The sequence below is a fragment of the Miscanthus floridulus genome, chromosome 4 (assembly GCF_019320115.1).
Source record: "Miscanthus floridulus cultivar M001 chromosome 4, ASM1932011v1, whole genome shotgun sequence".
Classification (NCBI taxonomy): domain Eukaryota; kingdom Viridiplantae; phylum Streptophyta; class Magnoliopsida; order Poales; family Poaceae; genus Miscanthus; species Miscanthus floridulus.
Genome location: NC_089583.1, coordinates 77,890,192 through 77,912,699, shown reverse-complemented (window position 1 = coordinate 77,912,699; position 22,508 = coordinate 77,890,192). Strand labels below are relative to the sequence as shown.

Sequence of the window (22,508 nt, the reverse complement as noted above, 5' to 3'; positions counted from 1 at the left end):
TTACATATACGATAAGAAAGACATTACACTAAAATTCCATATACGATAACAAAGACATATTTGCATATAGGTCAATGTTACAATCAATGTGTATCAACACATTATAATGTAACCACCTCAGTAGCATTCTTCTAGCACCACAACTATGGTCAAACAGCAGCACCGAGGTGGTCTACGAGCTATACCGGTTGGAAGATGACAAGGTGGCATCTATGAATCCGCCTTGTCTATACATGGCCTTTTTCTAGATGCAGCACCGCAGTGGATGGATCTGTGAACCTCGTGGCATCTCCAATCTTCGGTGTTGCTCTATCTTCAGTAGCATTCTTCTAGTACATCTTGTGTGCACCATTTTGGTGGACTACAATGCATAATGATATATGTGGTTTGTTGTGAGAGGAAAACATTATACCATGGCTGATAAGGCCTGGCTGAAACTAATATGCATGGAGAGGCTAGCTCATGGCCGAGGAGCATCTACACATCACTGTCGGTTTTAGTTTAAAAACCAACAGTGAATGGAGCCTTCTATGTCGGTTTGAGCAACCGACAGTGATAGAAGCTATCACTGCCGGTTTTAAAACCAAAACCGACAGTGATTTGGTGTAGCAGTTTTTTTTTTAAAATGTAGCAGTTAGGTGTTAAGTAGGACAACTTTTCATTTTCTTTCGAACTCCTCTGATTGGCTAACGGTTAAGACCCCTCAACCTAGCCCCTGAGACCCGTGTTCGAGTCCCAGGCTGTCCAAAAAATTTTGTTCAATTTTATAAATTATTTAATTAATTTGGGAAATAGCTCATCACTGCCGGTTCTCATTATAAACCGACAGTGATGAGGGTACATCACTGTCGATTCATTCCCCAAACCGGTAGTGATGTTGTGTAGCAGTTTTTTTTTGAAAATGTAGCAGTTAGGTGTTAAGTATGATAACTTTTCATTTTCTTTCGAACTCCTACTGGCTGAACAGTTAAGACACCTCAACTTAGCCCTCGAGACTCGTGTTCGAGTCCCAGGCGGCCCAAAATTTTTGTTTCAATTTTATAAATTATTAAATGAATTTTCTCTGTGCACCTTCTTTCTCCGTGGCCTTCTTAGCGTTCCTCTTCATTTCGGACATGATCTGGAGACTGGAACTAGTACACGCATCAAGTAAATGGTTCACTCAACAGTCAACACACAAGCCACAGACATTCCCATTCACATCTCTAGGGAGCACATACATCAATGATCAATGAAGGTTGGAGCTACTACACCTTTGCTCAATGCCTACTGTGGGCTGGGCTCCTTCGAGTATTGTGAGCAGGGACTACAAACTGGTTGGGGACCAGTGGTGCCGAGGAGCTGTGGATCCCTCACTACTAGTAGTAGCTCGGAAGAGAATGGCCGCCCCTAATGTCCTTCTATCAGAAGTCTAGACATATATATTTATATTTAGCTGGTGTTTAAATTCAGAGAGTAAAGTTTAGAAATGTTATGTCCGATGTCTAATCGAGTGTTTGAATAGTAATAAGATCAGTCTCAATGGTAGTTTTAAATAACTTTCATTCTCATTAATTGCTATGATACGTCGGCATATTTGCTTGAGTCGGTAGAGTATTAACGAGGAGAAGAGTGGAGATGAGAGTTTTATCAGGATCAAACATCCTTTGCGGTTATGTGCATAATGATTACATAGTTAACAATAATCTAACTATCTTTACGTGCATCAACAATGAGGGCCTCATTGTGATCAAGCCGTAAGTAAGTAGGTTCATCACCCTCTTGAAGGATAGGTAGGGGTACGTTCTCCCCGAATGGAGGCATTTCCTGATAGCCCCTATAGTCTTCTTCATCCATCACTCCATCGACATCGACAATCTTCCTTTTCCTTCTAGGACTACTTTTAGCCTTCAGTTTTTTCTTGTTGTCCCTTGCATAGAAGACTTGCATAACATCTCTTGTAAGGACGAAGGGCTCGTCTCTGTATGCGGTCTTAGTGAGATCAATGGTAGTGAACCCTTTGCTGTCAGTGTTGATTTCCTCGAGCCAGACCCACTGGCAGCGAAAAAGAGCTGCCTTCAATGGACCGTAGGCTAGCTCTCATATCTCCTCTATGAAATCATAGTATGTCGCCTGCACATTGTCGTTTTTGTCATGAGCATCAAAACGAACACCATAATTTTGGTATGTGCTCTTTCCATCTTGCTTTTTTTGTGTAAAATGTGAATCCATTGATCTCATACCCTTAGTACTTAAGAAATGTACTTGTAGGTCCCTTGGCTAAGGCATCCAGTTGATTACCCAACTTTATTCCAAGCAAGTGACGTCGCAACCAGTTGACAAATTCCTCCTTATGTTTTTTATCTAGCCAAGCCTATGACCTGCTAGGATATAGAGTTTGCAGCGATTGCCTAGGCTCATCAATGTATGGCATCACACCCTCGGCTTGCTGAAGAACAACGAACTATGCCTATCTGAAAGAAACAGGGTCGTCTACTGTATCAGATTTCTCTCCAATCATTCCTTTGCCATGTAGTCTTCCCTCATGACGAGATTCTAGAACTCCAAACCTTTTGATGTCCAGATAATATGTTCAGAACTTCAATGGCCTCCTCTAGTTGACAATCCTTCAACAATGCCCCCTTCTGGCCTGAATCTGTTCCTAACATACCTCCTGAAAACTTTCATCAATCTTTTGAAAGGGAACATCTGATGCAGGTACATTAGGCCAAGGGCTCTAATTTGGTCAATAAGATGAATGAGCAGATGCAATGAGATATCAAAGTAAGTCGGCGGAAAATGCATCTCAAGCCTAACGAGAGTTTCGACTATGTCCTGTTGTAGCTACTCTAGCATGGTCACATCAATGACCTTTTTTGAGAACGCGTTGAAGAACGAGCAAAGCTTTATGATTGGGGCGTAGACCTTTGGGGGGAGGATACCACGTAGGGCAACAAGGAGCAGCTGAGTCGTAATGACATGATAGTCATGGGCCTTCATAGGGCCTTAGTTGAACTTGAGTTCTCTCATGTTCACTAGCATCTTCAGGGTTTGCACAGTAGCCCGTTGGGACTTTGAGTTCATTGAAGAAAGAAATAAGCGCATGCTTTTCTTCCTCCTTCAATGTCCATGACACAATCGGAAGTTTGAACTGGCCATTCTCTAGTTCCATAGGATGCAGCTCCTTCATGATTCCCAAGTGTTGCATGTCTAGGCGTGTGGCTACTGAATCCTTCAATGTCCCCCCCAGTGTCCATCAAGGTGTTAAGAGTGTTAGCGCACACATTTTTAGTGATGTGTATGGGATCAAGATAGTGATGTACACTCAGAAATGGCCAGTAATGTAGTTTCCAGAAAACCAATTTTTTCTTCCAAATGCTCCCATCAGGCGCTGCTATTGCATTGTCCCCCTTCCCAAGGACAACCTCCAACTTGTTGAGTTCTCGAAGTATCGCAGGCCCATCTCAATATTTTGGAGGTAAGCGTTTCTCAATAATACCATTGAAATCTTTTCTGTTCCTACGGTAAGGGTGATCCTTAGGTAGGAACCTATGGTGTCCCATATAAACTATCTTTGAGTTATTTGGTAGATTTACCGCATCGGTGTCGTCCAAGCACTCGACACATCTAGTATAGCCTTTTGTCTTCTCTCCGAACAACGAACCTCGACCTAGCAGGTTGGTGATTGTAACGATAAGTACTCCCTTGATCGTGACATGTTCCTTTTGTACTCATCCCAAACATCCAGCACACCCTTTTTAAACATCTCCACTAGTTCATCGATCACTGATTCTAGAAACACATCAATGTCATTCCCAGGGTGTCTTGGCCCTTGGATCAGTAGTGGCATCTAGGATGTACGACTGCTTCATATAAACCCAAGGTGGAAGGTTGTATATACAGAGCATCACTGGCCAGGTTCTATGATTGCTTCTAACCTGGTTGAAATGATTCATCCCATCTGTGCTCAAAGTAAACCAAAGGTGCCTTACCTCTCCACCGATGTCCTTATAGAACATAGTATTGATAGTCCTCCAGTCATGCCCATCGGTGGGGTGCCTCATCATTATATCTTTCTTACGCTCTTCGCCATGCCAGCATAATAGCTTGGCTGACTTTGCACATGCAAACATCCTAAGCACCCAGGGAGCTATAGGGAAATACCAAACGACCTTTATGGGGCCTCCTCTGGTCTTGGTACCCTCATCTGACAACCCTTTCTTATACCGTGGAGCTTCACACTTGGGGCACTTGTCTAAGTCTTTGTATTTTTCTTCACGGTACAATATGCAATCATTGGAACACGTGTAGATTTTTTCAACCTTGAGGCCGATGAGGCAGATCATTTGCTTGGCCAAGTATGTCTTTTCTAGCAACTCATTTTTTTCTAGGAGCATTTTCCTTATTATACCTAACAACTGATCGATGTCTTTATCGCTCAATTCGTTTGTCGATTTGAACTCTAATAGCATGATGTCGGCTTCCAGTTTGCTCATTGGACAATCCCTATACAATGGTGTTTTGCCATCTTAGTCTCATTTTCTCTAGCTTTCTCAGCTGTCTTTCACTAAGACATCCGGTCTCTATATTACGTAGCAGCTGAGAAATGCCATCGTTATCCTCGGTGTCATCAGCTAGCGTGTTCCTAAGCACATTATTAACTGTGGCCATATGTTCCATGTTGACACCGGGTTCCTCATCAGCATCATGGATGGCTACGTCAAGGCATGTCCACATCATCATCATTTTCCTGCAGAACATTCACACCAACCTCGCCATGCATAGTCCATATCGTATAGTTTGGCATGAACCCCCTGGTAATCAAGTGCGATCGTCTAGACTCAATTTGATGAAAGTTCCTTTGATTCTTGCAATCTTTGCATGGGCAAAAGACAGGGTTCCCATTCCTAGCATGGGCTTTGGCATCGGTGATAAACTGGCTGATGCCATGCATGTACTTCTTGTTCATTCGGGACAGATGCATCCACTTTCGATCCATCTCTACACAAAAAAAATACTAAGACAGTAATTATAAAGAATTAATAAGAAATCGAGCTTCATGAACAACAATTGTAGCTCGAAAGTACCATTTTTGGAAAACATTATTGTACACTAATTATTGGAAAATTGAAATTGGTAGCCCCGGCCCTATAAATTGAAAATAGTAGTAAAAAATAATTATTGCACAATATTGAAGAACAACTATTCTTAAAGCAAAAAGATCAAGCCATTCTTCAAAATTCAAGCGCTAGCTTCATGGTGAAGAGCAGCCGCAACAATGGAGGGAAGGGCCCAAACGTGCGCCTCTGTTCTCGGGATGGAAGAGAGGAGGAAGAAGAGGATGGCTGTAGCCTTTTTGTGCTGTAGGCTTATCACCGTCGGTTCTTGGCTAGAACCGACAGTGATAGAGCCAAATCACTGTCGGTTTGTGGCTTCAACCGGCAGTGATAAGTGGCCGCAAAAACATTGCCGGTTCAAGCCACAAACCGGCAGTGATGTGGTGCTTCACTGCCGGTTTTAGCCCAGCCCCAATCATTGTCTCATTTTCAAGCTCATAACCGGCAGTGAAGGTACATCACTGCCGGTTCTCACAAATCCGGTAGTGATGTCCAAATCTAGCGTAGTGTCATTTCACAATCCTTCAGCCCCTCGCCCGAAAAGATGTGAGGGGTTGGCGCCAAACTAATCTAAAAGCTAGCGCCGAGGGGCTCATTTCACAATCCTTCGCCTCTTGCCCGAAAAGGTGTGAGGGGTTGGCATCCTACTAATCTAAAAACTAGCATCGAGGGGCTCATTTTGCAAACCTTTATGTTTATAACATTTTCATTTTATTTTATTTAATGTCATAATATTATAGTCGAAGTTTTAAAATTCAAATTTTTAATTTTTGTTTTTTTGTTTTCTATATTGTTTTGACTAAAATTGTTTATAATATATATTTCTTCATATATAGAATAATACAAAATATTATATTTGTGTATATACACAATTTTTTTATATTACTTTGTGTTTTTATGATATAAAAAATATAGAAATTACAATTTCAAAAAATAGAAAATATTTGTAGGGGCGGTTGGATCATGAACCGCCCCTACAAATGCATTTGTAGGGGCGGCTGGATCAGGAACCGCCCTTATAAATGCATTTGTAGGGGCGGCTGGATCAGGAACTGCCCCTACAAATAGTCCCGAGTATAAAAAGGAGGGCGCAACGGTATTCATCTAGTCTTGTCGTCTGTCTTCTCCTCCGACGACGTCAGGTGCCCGCGCGCTAGGGTTTCTGCGCCGTGTTCCCCTCCCGGCGTCCTCCCACACCATCCCCCATCTCTCGGCGTCCCGCACCCCCGCCCCCTGCGCCCGCCCCCGTCGACACGCCTCTCCTGCCCCCTGCCCCCCCCGATCCCGCCCCTCCCACGCCGAAGACATAGGCCCCCTCCCCCGGCTCCCCTCCTCCTCCTCCTTGCGTCCCTCCCCCCACCGCACCAGGGTCCCCTGCGCCCCCGCCCCCCCCCCCCCCCGGCCCCCGGCCTCCTCAGCGTGTTCTCCGCCACCGCCAAACACTCTTCCACTTCTCAAGCTCTAGGTACCTATCTATCTATGGATATATATAGACCTTGCACCGTGCCATCTCGTCTGGGGCTTAGACCTACATCTTCTTACTGGATGCCCTAATGTTCTTCTTTAATTGGGCATCTTAATTGATTGATCGGTTAATTCTGCAATTAGAAACCTGATTTCTCTATTTCTTGAGATGGGGGATTCTTGTCTCCCTGTCTCCAACAACTTGGGTATGCGGCTGATCCGCTGTGCCTTTTCTGGAACCAATCTTGTCTACTTCAAGTTTATCTAGAGAGTTGCTAAAGTGAGTTGATTGTTGCATAATGTTGTCATGCCATTTATCTGGAACCAAGCTTGTCTACTTTAACTGGTTTGAATATTTGCGATGATGCTCAAACCTTGTCAATATTGCTGTTTTCCAGTTTTAACTTGAAAACAGTGATAAAAATGAAGTTTGGTTTTGATTTTTGGAGGGTTTAATATATGAAATCTTACTGAGTTGTGGAGAAGAGTCAACTAGGATCATGAAACAATAGAGAGGACTAGATTTTGGTTATAGGAGAGTAAATTTGCATTTTATATTAAGGGTCGGAGAAGTAAAAGGAAAAGAAGGTCCCTGTTATTTAACTGACAAGATACAAAGCACTGATGCACTACAGTGTCTTGGCCGACAGCTCAAGTTCTGTATCTTTTAATGCCTTGATCTATAGCTCAAAAACCTAATTTCTGGATTTGGAAAAGGTAACAGGAAGGTGTCAGGTGGAAGTGTTGTTAGTTCCAAGAATTTTTGGTTAAGGTTAGAGCATCAAATTTTAAGATCCTTTGAGTTACAGTTCAAATGGCCAATATATAAGTTGAAGTTCTATAACTGGGATACAAGTTTGATTAAGCTAAAAAGGAGATATTAAGATGGGTTCTTGCTGTGAAAAATGAAGAGAAAAGGAAACTGGACTGAGAGGCTTTGGCGTGAACTGTCATTTGACAGTAAATCAAGCCCGCAGCATTTGATCAGAAGTTCAGAGCTCAAAAGTACTACTAATATTAATTAGTGTTATTCTTTTTTCTATCCAGCATAATGATATACATATGAAGTAGTAGTTAAGGTTTATGTTGTCCATATTTTCCAATGAAATAGAGCTTAATTAAATTGCATGTTGTTTATGTATCATAACATAAACGATTAACTGTGGGCTTCTGCTTACTCAAATTTAAAACTGTGCATTTCCTCTGTTGGTTCGCATCTAGTTTGATATTTTATCATAATGTTCATAACCCTATTACCATTATAGACATCTTTATATAAGACATGTGCATTTCCTCTGTTGGTTCACAAAATGGTGCTACAAACCACCTAGTACTACTTTTGATATATGCAAAATGGTGTCACTCATTAGTAGTGGTGGCCACCTAGCACTAGCAACCTTTGGTGCAATTTTTTATTTCTATTTTTGTTATATGCAAGTTACCTGCAGCCTGGTTTTAGTTTAGTGTAGCTTGCAGCCGCTGCAACCGTGTAGCAACTTAAATTCACTGTCAGGTCTGTAGCTAGAGCTGTTTCGCTTCTTCATTGGCCACCTGCTGTTCATATTCCTTTCTTGACTGTGCCCAAGTAACATAAAACAAGGAACTAAGACATGGACTACTACTACTCCTACCACTACTACTCCTCCTCCTCCTACTACTACTACTACTCCTCTTACTACTACTACTACTCCTCCTCTTACTACTACTCCTCTTACTACTCCTACTACTCCTCTTACTACTCGCTACTCCTAAGTGGCTGCTGCTCTTACTCTACTACCACTCTACTGCTACACTTACTCTACTCTACTACTTTCTACTTACTACTACTACTTGCTACTCCTAAGTGGCTGCTGCTCGTACTCTACTACTACCACTCTACTGCTACACTTACTCTACTCTACTACTTTCTACTTACTACTACTACTTGCTACTCCTAAGTGGCTGCTGCTCTTACTCTACTACTACCACTCCTCCTCTGTTTTTATTTTGCTTATATACTGTTGGTGTGTAGTGGCTGCTGCTGCTGCTACTACTACTACTACTACTCCTCCTCTTACCACTACTACTACTCCTCCTACTACTACTACTCCTCCTCTTACTACTCCTACTACTCTTACTACTCGCTACTCCTAAGTGGCTGCTGCTCTTACTCTACTACTACCACTCTACTGCTACACTTACTCTACTCAACTACTTTCTACTTACTACTACTACTTGCTACTTCTAGCTACTAACTGTTGGCTGCTGTTGCTTTTTTTGCCTAAATCTCCCAGGACTCGCCCAGGACTTGTTGTCCTATCTTTTGCCATCAGCTGCTGCACTATGTTTGCTAAGCAGTTGTTGGTTTTTTTTGCCAAATCTCCCCTCTCCTCTCCTCTCCTTTGTTTTGCCGATGATGAAATTATCCAAGTCCATACATTATATGGGATATGAGCTGATGATCAAGAACTTGTGAGGAACTTGGCATCATTAGCAGCCGCCCCTACATTACCTTCTTCTCTCTTCTCTGTTATGATGCATTGATGCTCCAAGTTCAAGATCAGATGATGATTGACATGTTTCTGAGGCCTCTACCACTGCTACTACTCTCTTTTTTTATATATAATCTATCATTATAGCACCTACTACTACCACTCTACTGCTAAGTGGCTGCTGCTCTTACTCTACTACTACCACTCTACTGCTACACTTACTCTACTCTACTACTTTCTACTTACTACTACTACTTGCTACTCCTAAGTGGTTGCTGCTCTTACTCTACTACTACCACTCCTTCTCTGTTTTTTGCTTATATATTGCTGGTGTGTAGTAGCTGTTGCTACTACTACTACTCCTACTCCTACCACTACTCCTACTAGTACTCCTCCTGCTCCTACTACTACTCCTTCTCTATTTTTTTTTGCTTATATACTGCTGGTGTGTAGTGGTTGTTGTTGCTACTACTATTACTACTACTACTACTCCTACCACTCCTCCTCCTACTACTCCTCCTACTACTCCTCTACTACTCCTACTACTCCTCCTCTTACTACTCCTACTACTCCTCCTTGTACTTGCTACTCCTACTGTTGCTCTTCTTTCAGTGATGCTCCTACTACTACTCCTAAGTGGTTGCTGCTCTTACTCTACTGCTACCACTCTACTGCTACACTTACTCTACTCAACTACTTTCTACTTACTACTCCTAAGTGGCTACTTCTAGCTATTAACTGTTGGCTGTTGTTGCTTTTTTTGCCAAATCTCCCAGGACTCGCCCAGGACTTGTTGTCCTATCTTTTGCCATCAGCTGCTGCACTTTGTTTGCTAAGCAGCTGTTGGTTTTTTTTGCCAAATCTCCCCTCTCCTCTCCTCTCCTTTGTTTTGCCGATGATGAAATTGTCCAAGTCCATACATTATATGGAATATGAGCTGATGATCAAGAACTTGTGAGGAACTTGGCATCATTAGCAGCCGCCCCTACATTACTTCTCCTCTCTTCTCTGTTATGATGCCTTGATGCTCCAAGTTCAAGATCATATGATGATTGACATGTTTCTAAGGCCTCTACCACTGCTACTACTCTTTTTTTGATATATTGTTGTTTTATAGGACTACTTTGGTTTATAGCCCTTTTTGATTTGTTATACCTTCTCGCGTACCTAAAGCACACTTTCTTGCATCTATTAGAACAAAGCGCGAAATAATGTCGCGGACACCAGACAGTGTAGCCCGATGCCCCAAGCATGATGAGCACCCAACCAATGAGGAGCAAGCACTAGAGGACCAGCTAACTTAGGAACAGTTCAATAACGAGTTAGAAAAGGATCTAGAAGTGATGCTTACTCAGGAGCAGTGTGATGAGGAGGAATGGGGAGCAGAAGGAAGAGCAGGAGAGGCTACTGAAGGCGAAGAAGAAGAGGATGATGATGATGACTAAGAAGAGGGATATAAAAGTCCCGAGGATCCTTTCCCATGTGAAGCCAGAAGGAGGCCAATGGAGGAAGATTTGGACAAGGATTTTGACCCGAACGAGGAGGTAGGGAAAAAACCTTAGCTTATAAATTTTGCTAAAGCTTTGGCTGTGTTAGCTCTACTAACACTTTGACCTATCGTATATACAGGTCCCTCCTAAAACTCAAAAAAGACTGACGTTGACGTCCACGCCATCTCGCTAGACAAGACGGAGTAGAGGAAAGGAGAGCAGAGGCAATAGCCACAGAGACGGATCATGATGCCTCTGCTCCACAAACTCAAGACACAACCACGACTACCAAGCCTAAGAGGAAACAAGGGGATAGAAAAGGAAATCTATATCCAGATAAGGCATGCTATGTGATAACGAAGGTCGGGCCAACAGGGGAGATCCTTGAGCCGAAGGAATTAAGAGGAAAATTCCATAATGCGATCGGGGCCCTAGTAAGAGATAAATTGATCCCATCAATCCCTAACTATAAAGAGGTACCAGAGAACACAAAGAATGCACTATGGGATAGGCTAGCTGAAGGTCAATTTTAGATTTCCGGAGGGTAAGCACGAATTGGTAAAAAAATGCTATCAGGATGATGGGAGAGTCATTCCGACGTTGGAGGTCGGAGCTCAACACGAAGTATATCCAAAAGGGGTTAACTCCCTTCAACGAGTTCAGCAAAATAACTCCTAGTCAATGGAAGGAGCTCGTGGCTCAGAAGACTTTACCGGAGGCATTGGAGCTCAGTGCCCATAACATCAAGCTGGCGAAGAGGAACAAACACCACCATCATCTAGGCCAGGGTGGCTACTATGCCAAGGAAGAGCAGTTTAGGAAGATGGACGAATAGGCCATAGCTGCAGGGAATATTGATGTGATGAATTTGAAGGTACGCTCAAGGAACTGGATATATGTGAGGAGTACAGAATCATCCGGTAGTAATCTTAAGTTTGATAAGCTAGAGACCCAAGAGGCGGTATCAAGGATACTAAAAATATGCTGAAGACAAGGAGAAGGGCTTATTCAATCCTTCCAGAGAGAGGGACGAGCTTAGCCTTGGCTTGGGAAACAAGGAGCACACAGGCCGCACCAGGGGGCTAGGGAAAAGGATGACCTGGAAGCAAGAATTCAAAGAGGATAGGCACATGTACAAGAAACATGGCCGAGACCGGGAGACTAGTCTTGAGCTCCAAGTGAAGGCTCTAGTTGTGAAGGCACTGGTGGAGCAAGGACTGTCTATAGAGCTATGGATATTAGAGACGCCACCGGGAGAACTGCATTAGTTGGCGGCTCTCCAAAAGTTCCTAGCAGCCAAGGTTCCACTGTAGCCACAACCCTAGTCGATCGCATATGGGAACCAACTAGTTGCACCTTGGTGTTTCTCAGCGGCCGGCAGAACACTGTGATGGAGGTGGCAACGGGTGTGGTACATCCTCCTGGTGGCTTACACCACAATAATAAGATACCTCCAGACTACACTAGGGTCGAGGTGCATACAGTGAAGCCTGAGTTCATGTAGTGGAGGATAGACTATGCAACTCCCAAGGGGCTGGTGTTACTCAGAGACGTTATGGGGCAGTTCATCCTCTGGCACAAACAGGACATTATATTGACTGCTTCTTTGCTGCCTCCCCCTCTCCCAAATTTGGAGCGAGTTGTTGAGGTTGGGGAGATATTTTTACCATCTCGTGACCCCCACATTCCTGAGATGCCACATTCTTCCCTGCCTCCTAGCGAGCATGTGCCTGATGAGATACCACAACCTTCTCCAGCTCATACCGAGCAAGTGCATCATGAGATACCACAGTCTTCTCAACAAGCACAGCCGATACATGAACAACGAATGACTCCTGAAGAAGCTACAGCACAAGAAGATGAGGACGTGCCCGTATGGGAACTTCGAAAGAAGCATCCAATCACCATAAGGCTAGTTTATGTTCCGATCAAAGACGTCTCGTCGGTGTCCAAGTGGTATTCCCATGACTAGTTTAAGCCTGAGAACCAAGTTAAAAAAGTCCCATCACAGGGTTCTGAGGAGGCCATCACTAGCAAACTCCACCAAATTGCAAAGCAGTATCCAAATGTTGATGCCATCAAATGGTCAAAGGATTGCCCGAAAACATATGAAAGAGGCAAGCCCTTCCTACCAAACCGGGACATCCAGCGCCTACCACTTGGAATGAGAAGGTTCTATGATTGGTACTTGCGTGCTCTCCCAACGAGCATAAATATCATACAAGCATGCTTTCCCACCGACACATTTGGAAGCCCAGCCGAGAAAATTGTCTTTGACTTCAATGACATGCAAACATGCTTTCACCTAGGAGAAATGGAGATGAATCTAATTCACATGTGGTGCCTATAAGTCCTTGTCCTCCCGATATGATATGAATGTAATCTTTGAATTTTATTGTAACTAACCCATGCCGTGATTTGTAGAATGCAAGTGCACATTGTCAAACAAATGCCAAGTGTGAAAGCCAGGTATGTGGACCCTCAAGCTATAGCCCAAACAAATTTCAATTACCCTAAACGGTGGACATTGATGCCAAAGTGCTAGCTACTGCAAAGACTCTTCGGGAGAAAGAGCACATCCGTACGACGAAACTAAGGGAAGAGTCCCTTAAGGTTACAGCATACATTGCCCTGGCTTTTAAAAATCTCCAACAACACTCTACTATATGGCTACCATACAACTTCGAGTAAGCTCAACTCTATACTTAAAGCTTTGTTCGATATATTTTATTCGATGAAAAAGAGCTTATCTAGTTCTATGATTAAATCCATGCAGCAACCACTGGATTTGTATAGCCGTCGATGTTGGGAGGAGCATGGCATGGGTCTTTGATTCATTAGATAAGGACACGGTGACATACAAAGACTTCATATCGATTCTCAAGACGTATACATATCGATAATCCTCATTAGCTTATATGTTTGTATACATACTTGTAGCGTTCACTTTTGGATACTAACAAGTTGTATTTGCTAAAATAATTCGAATAGGGTATTTAGGTTCTATGTCACTAATCATCATGGAAGGCATGATCTAGTAAGGAAGGAAAAGCTGGCTATAAAAACACTATGTGCGGTAAGTGTAACTTACTTCTTCAGTACTCCATTACATGGCTGTCAAAAGCATTACTTAATATTTTCATATGCAAAACACACAGTGCCCCAAGCAGAAGCCTGGGAGTGTACATTATGGATACTATATATGTTCTATAATGAGTAACACCAGTGCCTATAGGAGACACCCCTTAAGGGTAAGTTTGAACCTCTTCACCCGTAGTATAAAAACTTCATAAATGGTATGAAATACTAAACTAAAACTTGTTCTCTTATAGTGGAGAGAAGAGAAAGGAATGAAAAGAGACCCATACAAGGATGACCAACTCTTAGAGCTCGTCGGCGACCTTTGCAACTTCATATTAGACCAGATTGTACACGTCAGAGGCGCCTACCATGACCGAGAGTCTGAGTTAGGTACAAATCCTCAGTACCAACACCTTCGTGAGACTGAAAGGCTAGCTCTAGGACGTTGATAACAATGTGTGTGGAATTTATATATTTAATGATGGATTGTATATATTCTTGTGAATTGGACTTATAATTGTAGTTTATAGAATACTCTTGTGCTTGTAGTCATGGTCGCGGGGCGTTCGGCAACGCGAACGCTGGTCGCGGGGCGTTCGGCAACGCGAACGCGGTTCAGAACGCTGGTCGCGGGGCGTTTGGCAATGCAAACACGGTTCAGAATGTTGGTCGTGGGGTGTTCGGCAATGTGAACGCGGTTCAGAACGTTGGTCGTGGAACGTTCGGCAACGTGATTTTGAATTGTAAATTTGATTTTTTTGCGAGAAAACGTACTATAGGGGCGGTTCTAGATTGAACCACCCCTACAAATACCTATTTATAGGGGCGGCTGGTACTACAGTCGCCCCTACAAATCGATTTATAGGGGCAGCTAGTAATACAAGCCGCCCCTACAAATCTATACGACCTGGGAACCGCCCCTATAAATGCATGATTTGTAGAGACCCTTCCGTAGGGGCGGCTAGGCAAACCGCCCCTACAAAGGGTTACCAGCCGCCCCTAGAAATGCTTTTTGTAGTAGTGTTGGGCTGCTGGTCAGCCCGGAGGTGGGACTGCCAGGTCAGTCTAGCAGAAGCACATGCACGGGAAGGCCTCGATTCAAATGTTTGAACCATCGGATGCCCAGATGGTGTAGATCATGTGGGCATTTGATCAAAGGGCAGTGTAGCCACAGACCCTACTTGGCGGTGGGATCGGCATGTTAGGGTTTGCTACGGTGATGGGCATCAGATTGGCCTTCAATCCGATGCTAATCATTGGATCAATCCGATGTTCCAAGTCGTGTTTTGGATCTCTCTAGAGTGCATCAGAGTGGGAGCATCGAATTGGTTACTGTTCACATTGGACTATATGCTAAGGGTTGCATAGTAGCCACTGGAAGGTGTCAGGGACCGTTGGAGGCCCTGGCAGTGGGGCCGCCATTCACACAGTGCTGCTGGGCCAAGGGAGATGGTGGCTAGCTATAGGAGATGGTTGAGCACCTTGGGGACTTAGTGTCCATGCTTGAATGTGTTTGGGAGCACTCTAACTCACTCATGCTTGTCAGAGTGCATTCGATTATGAGTGAGTGAATGCTAGTGCATTGCATTGAGAGATTGCAAGGTGTGGCACTAGGTGATTGAGTTGCAAACCGATGGTGGTGCTTGTTACTCTTGGAGGTTGCCACCTCCTAGATGGTTTTGTGGCTTGTGGTCTCCACTGTGAAGGCCAGCGTGAGGATTGTGCGTGTCTCCGAAGGACTTGTGAGGGGTATCATGCTCGTCCCATGGGAGACGCGAAGAGCAACACTAGTAGATAGAGGTGTGAAGAGCACCAAGTGGTCTGGCCTTGATCAAGTGCTAGAGCTCCTATGTGAGCAGTCCTCTTGGGGAGAGTGTGGGCTTGCGAGCCACCACTAACGAGAGCATCGGTGGTAACCTTGGGCTTGCCTCAATGGGGATTAAGTGGTTGGCAAACCACCAAACCTCAGGATAAAAATCACCATTGGTTTGCAATTCCCTAACACAAGCTTGTGCTTGTTCATATATAGTGCTTGTGTGGTTGCAACTCTGCTAGTTAACTTATGTAGTTGACTAGTTGCTATCTTAGCCTATGTAGCTAGGTAGCTTGTATAGCTTGCAGTAGCTAAGTAGTAATTGCTCTCTAGTTTAGCTTGTGTAGCTTAGCTAGTTGAGTAGTGCTAGTTTAATGCTAGTGGTGCTTAGGCTTTGTGCGCTTTACTCACTAGTATGTGTAGGAGCTCCCGGTGTGCTTGACTAGTTGCATAGGTTTGTATGACCTCGCTAACTAGACTTGATTAGGTGAGCTCTCTCTAGCTCGACAACTTAGTTGCTTACTTAGGATCGTTGTAAGGTGCCTGTGAGCATAGATATATAGAGAGGTGTAGTCAAGGCTAGATCGATTAGTTTAATTCCATATTTTTTAGTTAGCCAACGCAATTAAGTTTTAGAAATGACTATTCACCCCTTCCTCTAGTCGGCTCCTTGATCCTAACAGCAGGAACATCTACCGCATAGGCTAAGTGTTGGCTTATTGTGCGTATCGAATGTTCTCACTGATAGTCTAGAGGCCGAGCGAACAGTTTGTGGGAATGTCGATGGAACCTAGTTCATAAGTTCTTGGTGTTCTTGGGTGGTGTGTATAGGGTAGTGGATGATGTTTGACATGCATGTGCAAGGGCCTCTAGGGATGTTTAGGTGATATGTTGGGGGTGTGCAAGCTAGAGCTTGAGCTTCTAATCAAGGGGTGAAAGTCATGATTATGAATTAAATTGACCATGAGAAGGAGAGGAAAGATTCATAAACTTGGGCATGGCAACTTATCTCTAAGATTTTGGTGACCCTTGAGCCACCAAGATCATACTTGGGCCTTGCTTTTCCTTGTTTCCATGTGAGAGCGATGGCTTTCACCAAAATCATACATTTCTTACAAAAACCACAAAAATTCCATTGGAGAGGAATTTTGAGGTATTCATGAGATGATTGAGCAAGAGAGGACATTGAGATTACACTTGAGAGGATGGATCAACTAGTAACCTTCTTCATATATGTTGGGAATATGGGATCCCAACAGTGGGTCAAGCACGCTGCAGCTCGACCCAAGCCGTCAAAGGCCTTCCGATTGAGGCTTAGGCCTTCGACAGACACTAACACGAATACCGAGGCAATAAACATGCTTGGTAAGTGTGCTCATCGATCTCCCTATTTCTTGGGGTTTGAGTCCCCTTTTATAGGGTACTGTTACATAAATCTACATGTACAAGATTGCCCTTTGCTAGCCAGAGCATATTCTAGTATATTCCCCTACTCATAGAGTACAACACATTAGGGCCTAAGCGTCTTTTACATATGCAACCACATTTCTAAATGGGCCCTTGTCGAGCCGGAACCTCAGCCCGTTGAGCTGTTTGGTCCGGCCTGTGCACCCCTGCTGCTAGGGTTGTGCTCGTTGGTAGTCAGGGTCTCGGTGGATCCTGTCCCTTGAGGGTTCCCTTAGGGGTCGACTGCCTACTGTCTTCTACCATCCGGGTGAGCTTCTGGTAATTGAAGGCTTAGCTCATCCTCTTCTCCTGAAGGTGCCATGGAGACTGATGGACCCAGGCGAAGGCCTCTCCTCTAGAAACCCCCATCGAAGGTCCACCGGGTCTTCAACCTGATGTCCTTTGCTGAAGGTTTCGCTTGGCCTTTAGCATCGGATCTCTAGCCGAGCCCTCGCTCATGCTTGGGCCTTCGCTGTAGGACCTACGCTCATGAGTTACGCAAAACGATTGGTGAGTTTTTGTTAGTGAACCTTCGGGCACAAGGTTCCACCCCCAACAATTCATGCATGCATGGAGAAATCAAGGGTTAGGGTTCAGGGCATGATTTCAAGGAGAAGACAAAGGGGATTTCTTAAGCTCACCCAAGGACTGGTGATCAGGGAGGGTGATATTCAACTCCTTCTTAGGATGATGACGCTTGGCCTTCCTTGATCTTCCTTTTTCTTCTTTTCTCTGTTCCTTTCTTTCTTTCTCTCTAGTTCTTGTTTTCTTCACTTTGAGGAGAGTGAGGGGGAGAGTGGAGAGTGAGTGGAGTGGGTGTGAGAGTGATGAACTAGTAGTTGAGTTTATCTCCAATTCGAACTAACATGTGGGGGGCAAAGTAAAAGGGTGAGAGATAGCTCATCCAAATTGATTCTGCTGAATAAATGATATAGTGGACGGTCCGATAGAACACTGAATTTGGGAATTTTTTATTTAGAGAAAAGGGATTGATATTGGGGTCTTCAATGACATCTAGGAAGTTGATCTAAGCCTTTTGAGAGTTGGAGAGTATCTCTTGGGCGATATCATGGAGAATTTCACTGAATCAACTATAGAGTTTACCAGGATTGGCCCTAGTTGACTTAACTTAATTGGGGAAAAGATTAAGAGAGCTAATAAACAAATTTGGAGTCCTTATCCAAAAGAAAGTGGAGCAAAGGCCTGGATGGACGTGATAAGGTCGTTCATTGCCAGAGAAAGGGTTGGAGCTAGGGCTATGGTTTGGAGTCTCTCATCAGTGGATAAAGTTTGGGTTCCAAATAGGTGATGAGATGGTCCAAGGGCTTGTGCCACAATCCAAGGCAGCTTTAGTGAGAGTCTTGGAGTTTGAGGGACGTGTTTGAAAAGTCTGAATTGGAACGACTGTTGGGGCCTAACAACGAGAAAATCCTATTAAATATTTTGATCCTGATAACTACATCTGCTACGACCATTGATGTCCTAGCTACCTTGCCATCTCGCCTCCAGCTTACCACCACTGCTGCACCGACCTGCTTCGCCTTCATCTTTCTAACCTGATGATTTATTCAAGGGGCTCAACTGTAGCCTCGAGGCCCCTAACACCTAGAACCTCATACTTCAATTGCTGACCAGAGAGGTATCGCAAGTTTTGCCAATTCCGAATTCAAGTATGAAAACTAAAAAGTTGGCACTTTTAACACAAGGAAAAGGGAGCCCACATAAAAATCGAGGCTTTTGGGATGCTTCTAATAACCAACAAATGGCAAGTGCTCTTCCTTGTTTAGATCCTATTTCAATCGAAACTTTCCGCGTCGATCCTTTTGTCACAGATACCTATCACTCATCCAAACACAAAGTGACCAATCGAATGACCGCACCTTGAATCATGGTTTGAGTATAGGACACTCCAAAAACGACATAGGAGTACATGCTTTAGTTTTTCCCTTAATCATAATACTAAATAGCATTGGTAGCGCCCGCAATGGTGGTAGCGTCCCTCTACCACTAGAGGACCCATAGATAGCGTGTTGAAACTTAGCGATGTCTATTGCAGTTAGCATTCTTATTGCAAAGCACTAGTGTTGTTGTTGACCGCTATTGCTATGTGGATGATTCAAGTGACAATGTGGATGATTCCAATGATAAATAAAAATGTTAAGATAGTGATTTTTGGATAATGATATAAAAATGTATTTAATAATGATAATTTGTCTATACGTGTCTTCTTTATGTCTTATTCGTTTACATGCTTCTTTGTGATTTTCTATCATTAAATATAGTAATTAACTAAAACTTCTTATTATTTAAGCAAACATGATATTTGTATTGGCATATGCTATAAACTGTGAGTATTTTTATTATTTCACTATTGAAATTTAGCAATCACTAATCTGCTCTCAGCTATTTAGAGCGTCAGACAGTGGGAGGTTTAAAACCAGTTCTATAATTTTTGGACCTGATTCTATACATTGTGATGCTGACTTTGTAAATAAGGGACTCCTTGTTATAGAACCCGCTGTCATCGTCCACTCCCTCCTACCGTTGAGGTGCAGCACCGCGCGCTCTCTCTCTCATCATTTTTTTTATCTAAGTCCTCTACTCTCTCTATCCAAAATAAAAGTTATTCTCGCTTACTAAGAAGTTAATATTTTTTAAACTTTAACCAATTATATATATAAAATATTAATATTTATAATATATAATTAGTATCATTACATAGATCGTTGAATATAGTTTCATAATAAATTTATTTGGAGATTTAATGTTGCACGTATTTTCTACATAATCTAATCAAAGTTGAGAAAGTTTGACATTCAAGCATCACATCAAACACTTCTGTTCCTAGGCCGGAGTGAGTCGGCGTATTCGCTGGTTGGTTTCTGGGCCGGTTTGGGCTGACTAGGGCTGATTTGTTGTGAGAGGAAAATACCGTTGGCTGGTTGAATAAGCCTGGCTGAAACCCACCAGCGAACATTGTAGCTATTTTAACAGATGTCACGTTAGCATGCCCTGAATTTAAATACAAGTCGTTCCAATAAATGAATACATACACAAGTGACTCCAAAGCACATCATATACTCTGATATATTCGTACTACTAGTACTACTTCACAGTTCAGTAGTTCGCACTTCACACTCTTTCAGAGCTGACACGGTATGGGCGTGCAGGATACGATACGAGCGCTAGTTCCCGCCGATTCTGCTTTGCCAGCGCGCGCCAACGCCAACTGCCAGCAGCAGGTACACCAAGCAGAGAAAAATACTGTACACTCCGACTGATAAGTTCGAGCGAGCCGGCTGATAACTACGAGTGGCAAACGACAAGCAAACATCACTTCGGAACCAAACAATAATGCACGCCCCCCTACACGGACACCGACAGCGATGGATGGGCAAGGACAATAATGGTGGCAGGAACGACAGCGACGACATCAAGCGGCGCCCGGAGTGTCCTCGCCGGAGGCCCAGACGATGTCCTTGAGCGCCGGCCGGAGCTCCTCGCTACAGAACGACCGGTACTCCATGGTGTCGCCACCGTCCTTCTTCACGTCCACCAGGAGCACCGACGGCTCCACGCTGAAGATCTCCGCGGCCACTGCCAGCCGCGCCCCCGTGCGCCCGCGCGACACGGCCTCCAAACGGACGCCCCGCGAGCCGCTCTTTGTCACGCGCATGTTGGCTCCGCGGCCGGCGACCAACGACTCCAGACGGGAGACCACGCTGCTGGCGGCCTCACGCGTCGCGAAACGGATGCCGCCCGCGCTGGACCTCCCTACGCCGCGGCCCTGGTCGAAGAGCGGGGACAGGTCGAAGCCCTCCGAGAGAGAGATGAGGTGGAACGCGTTCAGCACCTCGGGCTCTTCCTCGTCGTCAGCGCTGGCGTGGAGCGCGTCCGCGGTTGGCCCGGGTGCTGGCTCCTTGAGGGTGAGGGGCGGCAGGACGGGCAACGGCTTCTGGTACCACGGCGTCTCGACGAGGCGAGCGACGGTGATGCGAGTGCTCGGGTTGGGGTCAAGCAGCCCGCCGATGAGCTTCCGGGCGTCCGCTGAGATCCACGGCGGGCAGAGGAACTCGCCGCGCTGCATCTTCCGGTACATGACCATGAGGTTGTCCTCGTGGAACGGCAAGCTGCCGACGAGGAGCACGTAGAGGATGACGCCACAGGACCAGAGGTCCGCCTTGGCGCCGTCGTAGCCCTTCCCGCCAAGCACCTCGGGGGCGACGTACGATGGCGTGCCGCAGGCGGTATGGAGTAGCCCGTCGGAGCGTGCGTGGCCGGCGAGCGCGCTGAGCCCGAAGTCCGCCACTTTGAGGTTGCCTGCCTCGTCGAGGAGCAGGTTCTCGAGCTTGAGGTCTCGGTGGAACACCCCGCGGCCGTGGCAGAAGTCGACCGCGGAGACGAGCTGGCGGAAGTAACGGCGCGCGACGTCCTCCCGGACCCGCCCCACGCGCGTGATGCGGGAGAAGAGCTCCCCGCCGCGGACGAGCTCGAGCGCGAGGTAGATCTTGGAGCGGGTGGCCATCACCTCGTGCAGCTCCACGATGTTGGGGTGGGACACCATCTTCATGACTGCGATCTCCCGCTTGATCTGCTCCGCCATGCCCGCGCGCTCCAGCTTGTCCTTGGCCACCACCTTGACCGCGACGCCGCGGCCCGTGCGCAGGTCCCGCGCCGCGTGCACCCGCCCGAAGTTGCCGTGCCCCAGCACCCGCCCCAGCTCGTACCGCCCCAGCAGCACGCTCTTCCCGTCCGCCGCCACCGCATCCTCCATTGCCGGCCACCTCCTTCCTTTCTTCGATGTTGGACACAGAAGAGTTGACCTGACCTGATTTTACCTGAAAAACCGGCGATGAGGCTGATGGACCTACCCGTCCTTGACGTGCTTGCGGTGGCAGTTGCGGCCGCCGCGCAGGCTGCGCTTTCCGGCAAGGTCAGACATTTCTCAGCATTCCTGTAGCAACGAGGCTGCGCTTTGCGGCTTGCGGGTGTCAGACTGTCAGGACTCTGGCTACCCTTTTCTGGCGAGCTTAGACGCTCCCTCACTCACACGAGGCAGGCGCCGGGCTAATATGGTGGCGCATGCGGATCTTGGGTACCGCCATTGGCCGTCGATTGGGATCAAACGGTTCCTGCGCGTGTGGGCACGAGAGGACGTGGAGAGACTGAGGGCTACTTTGGCAGCAGCATTCCCCGCCGGGTTCCCTGCGATTTTCCAAGACGAGAAACCCGTGGGCGGATCTCTCCCCGTAAAATCCCCTGCTGCATTTGGAAGATCGCAGAGACGTGGAATACGTCCCCCTTCCTCGCGTTTTTCACGGGGGAGCAATCCACGCCGCAAGAGGCCGGGCGCGCTTCCCTGCCACGAGTCGCGACGCCTCCTTCAACTCCAAGTCTCCGACAGGCGTGCCGCTAGCCAGCCGCGCGATGTGCAGCTTGCCCACCGCGCTGCCCCGTGCTCCCCGCTGGCCTCGCTTAACGGCCTGCCTGATCTCTCCTCCCCGCCGCCGCCGGCCTATCCGCTACTGATCGCGTCCCGCCGGCCTCCATCTCCATGCAGCCGCGCTCGCCGGCGGCGGAGGCCGCGGGCGCCACCATGGTGCCGGGCCTAGGCGGCGTCGAGCCGGCCGTCACGCTGGACCAGGTG

General features: G+C 45.8%; 1 protein-coding gene across 1 annotated transcript; it reads right to left on the bottom strand.

Moving 5' to 3' along the window:
- Positions 1 to 19,893: 19,893 nt before the first annotated feature.
- LOC136551786 (putative CBL-interacting protein kinase 27) lies at positions 19,894 to 21,980 on the bottom strand. The gene has a single exon (XM_066543329.1). The coding sequence runs from the start codon at positions 21,633 to 21,635 to the stop codon at positions 20,295 to 20,297; it is 1,341 nt and encodes a 446-aa protein (XP_066399426.1). The 5' UTR covers positions 21,636 to 21,980; the 3' UTR covers positions 19,894 to 20,294.
- Between the last annotated feature and the right edge of the window lie 528 nt (positions 21,981 to 22,508).

Excerpts from the sequence above, each read along its gene's own strand:
- LOC136551786 (XM_066543329.1), bottom strand. The coding sequence starts at position 21,635 with ATGGAGGATGCGGTGGCGGCGGACGGGAAGAGCGTGCTGCTGGGGCGG.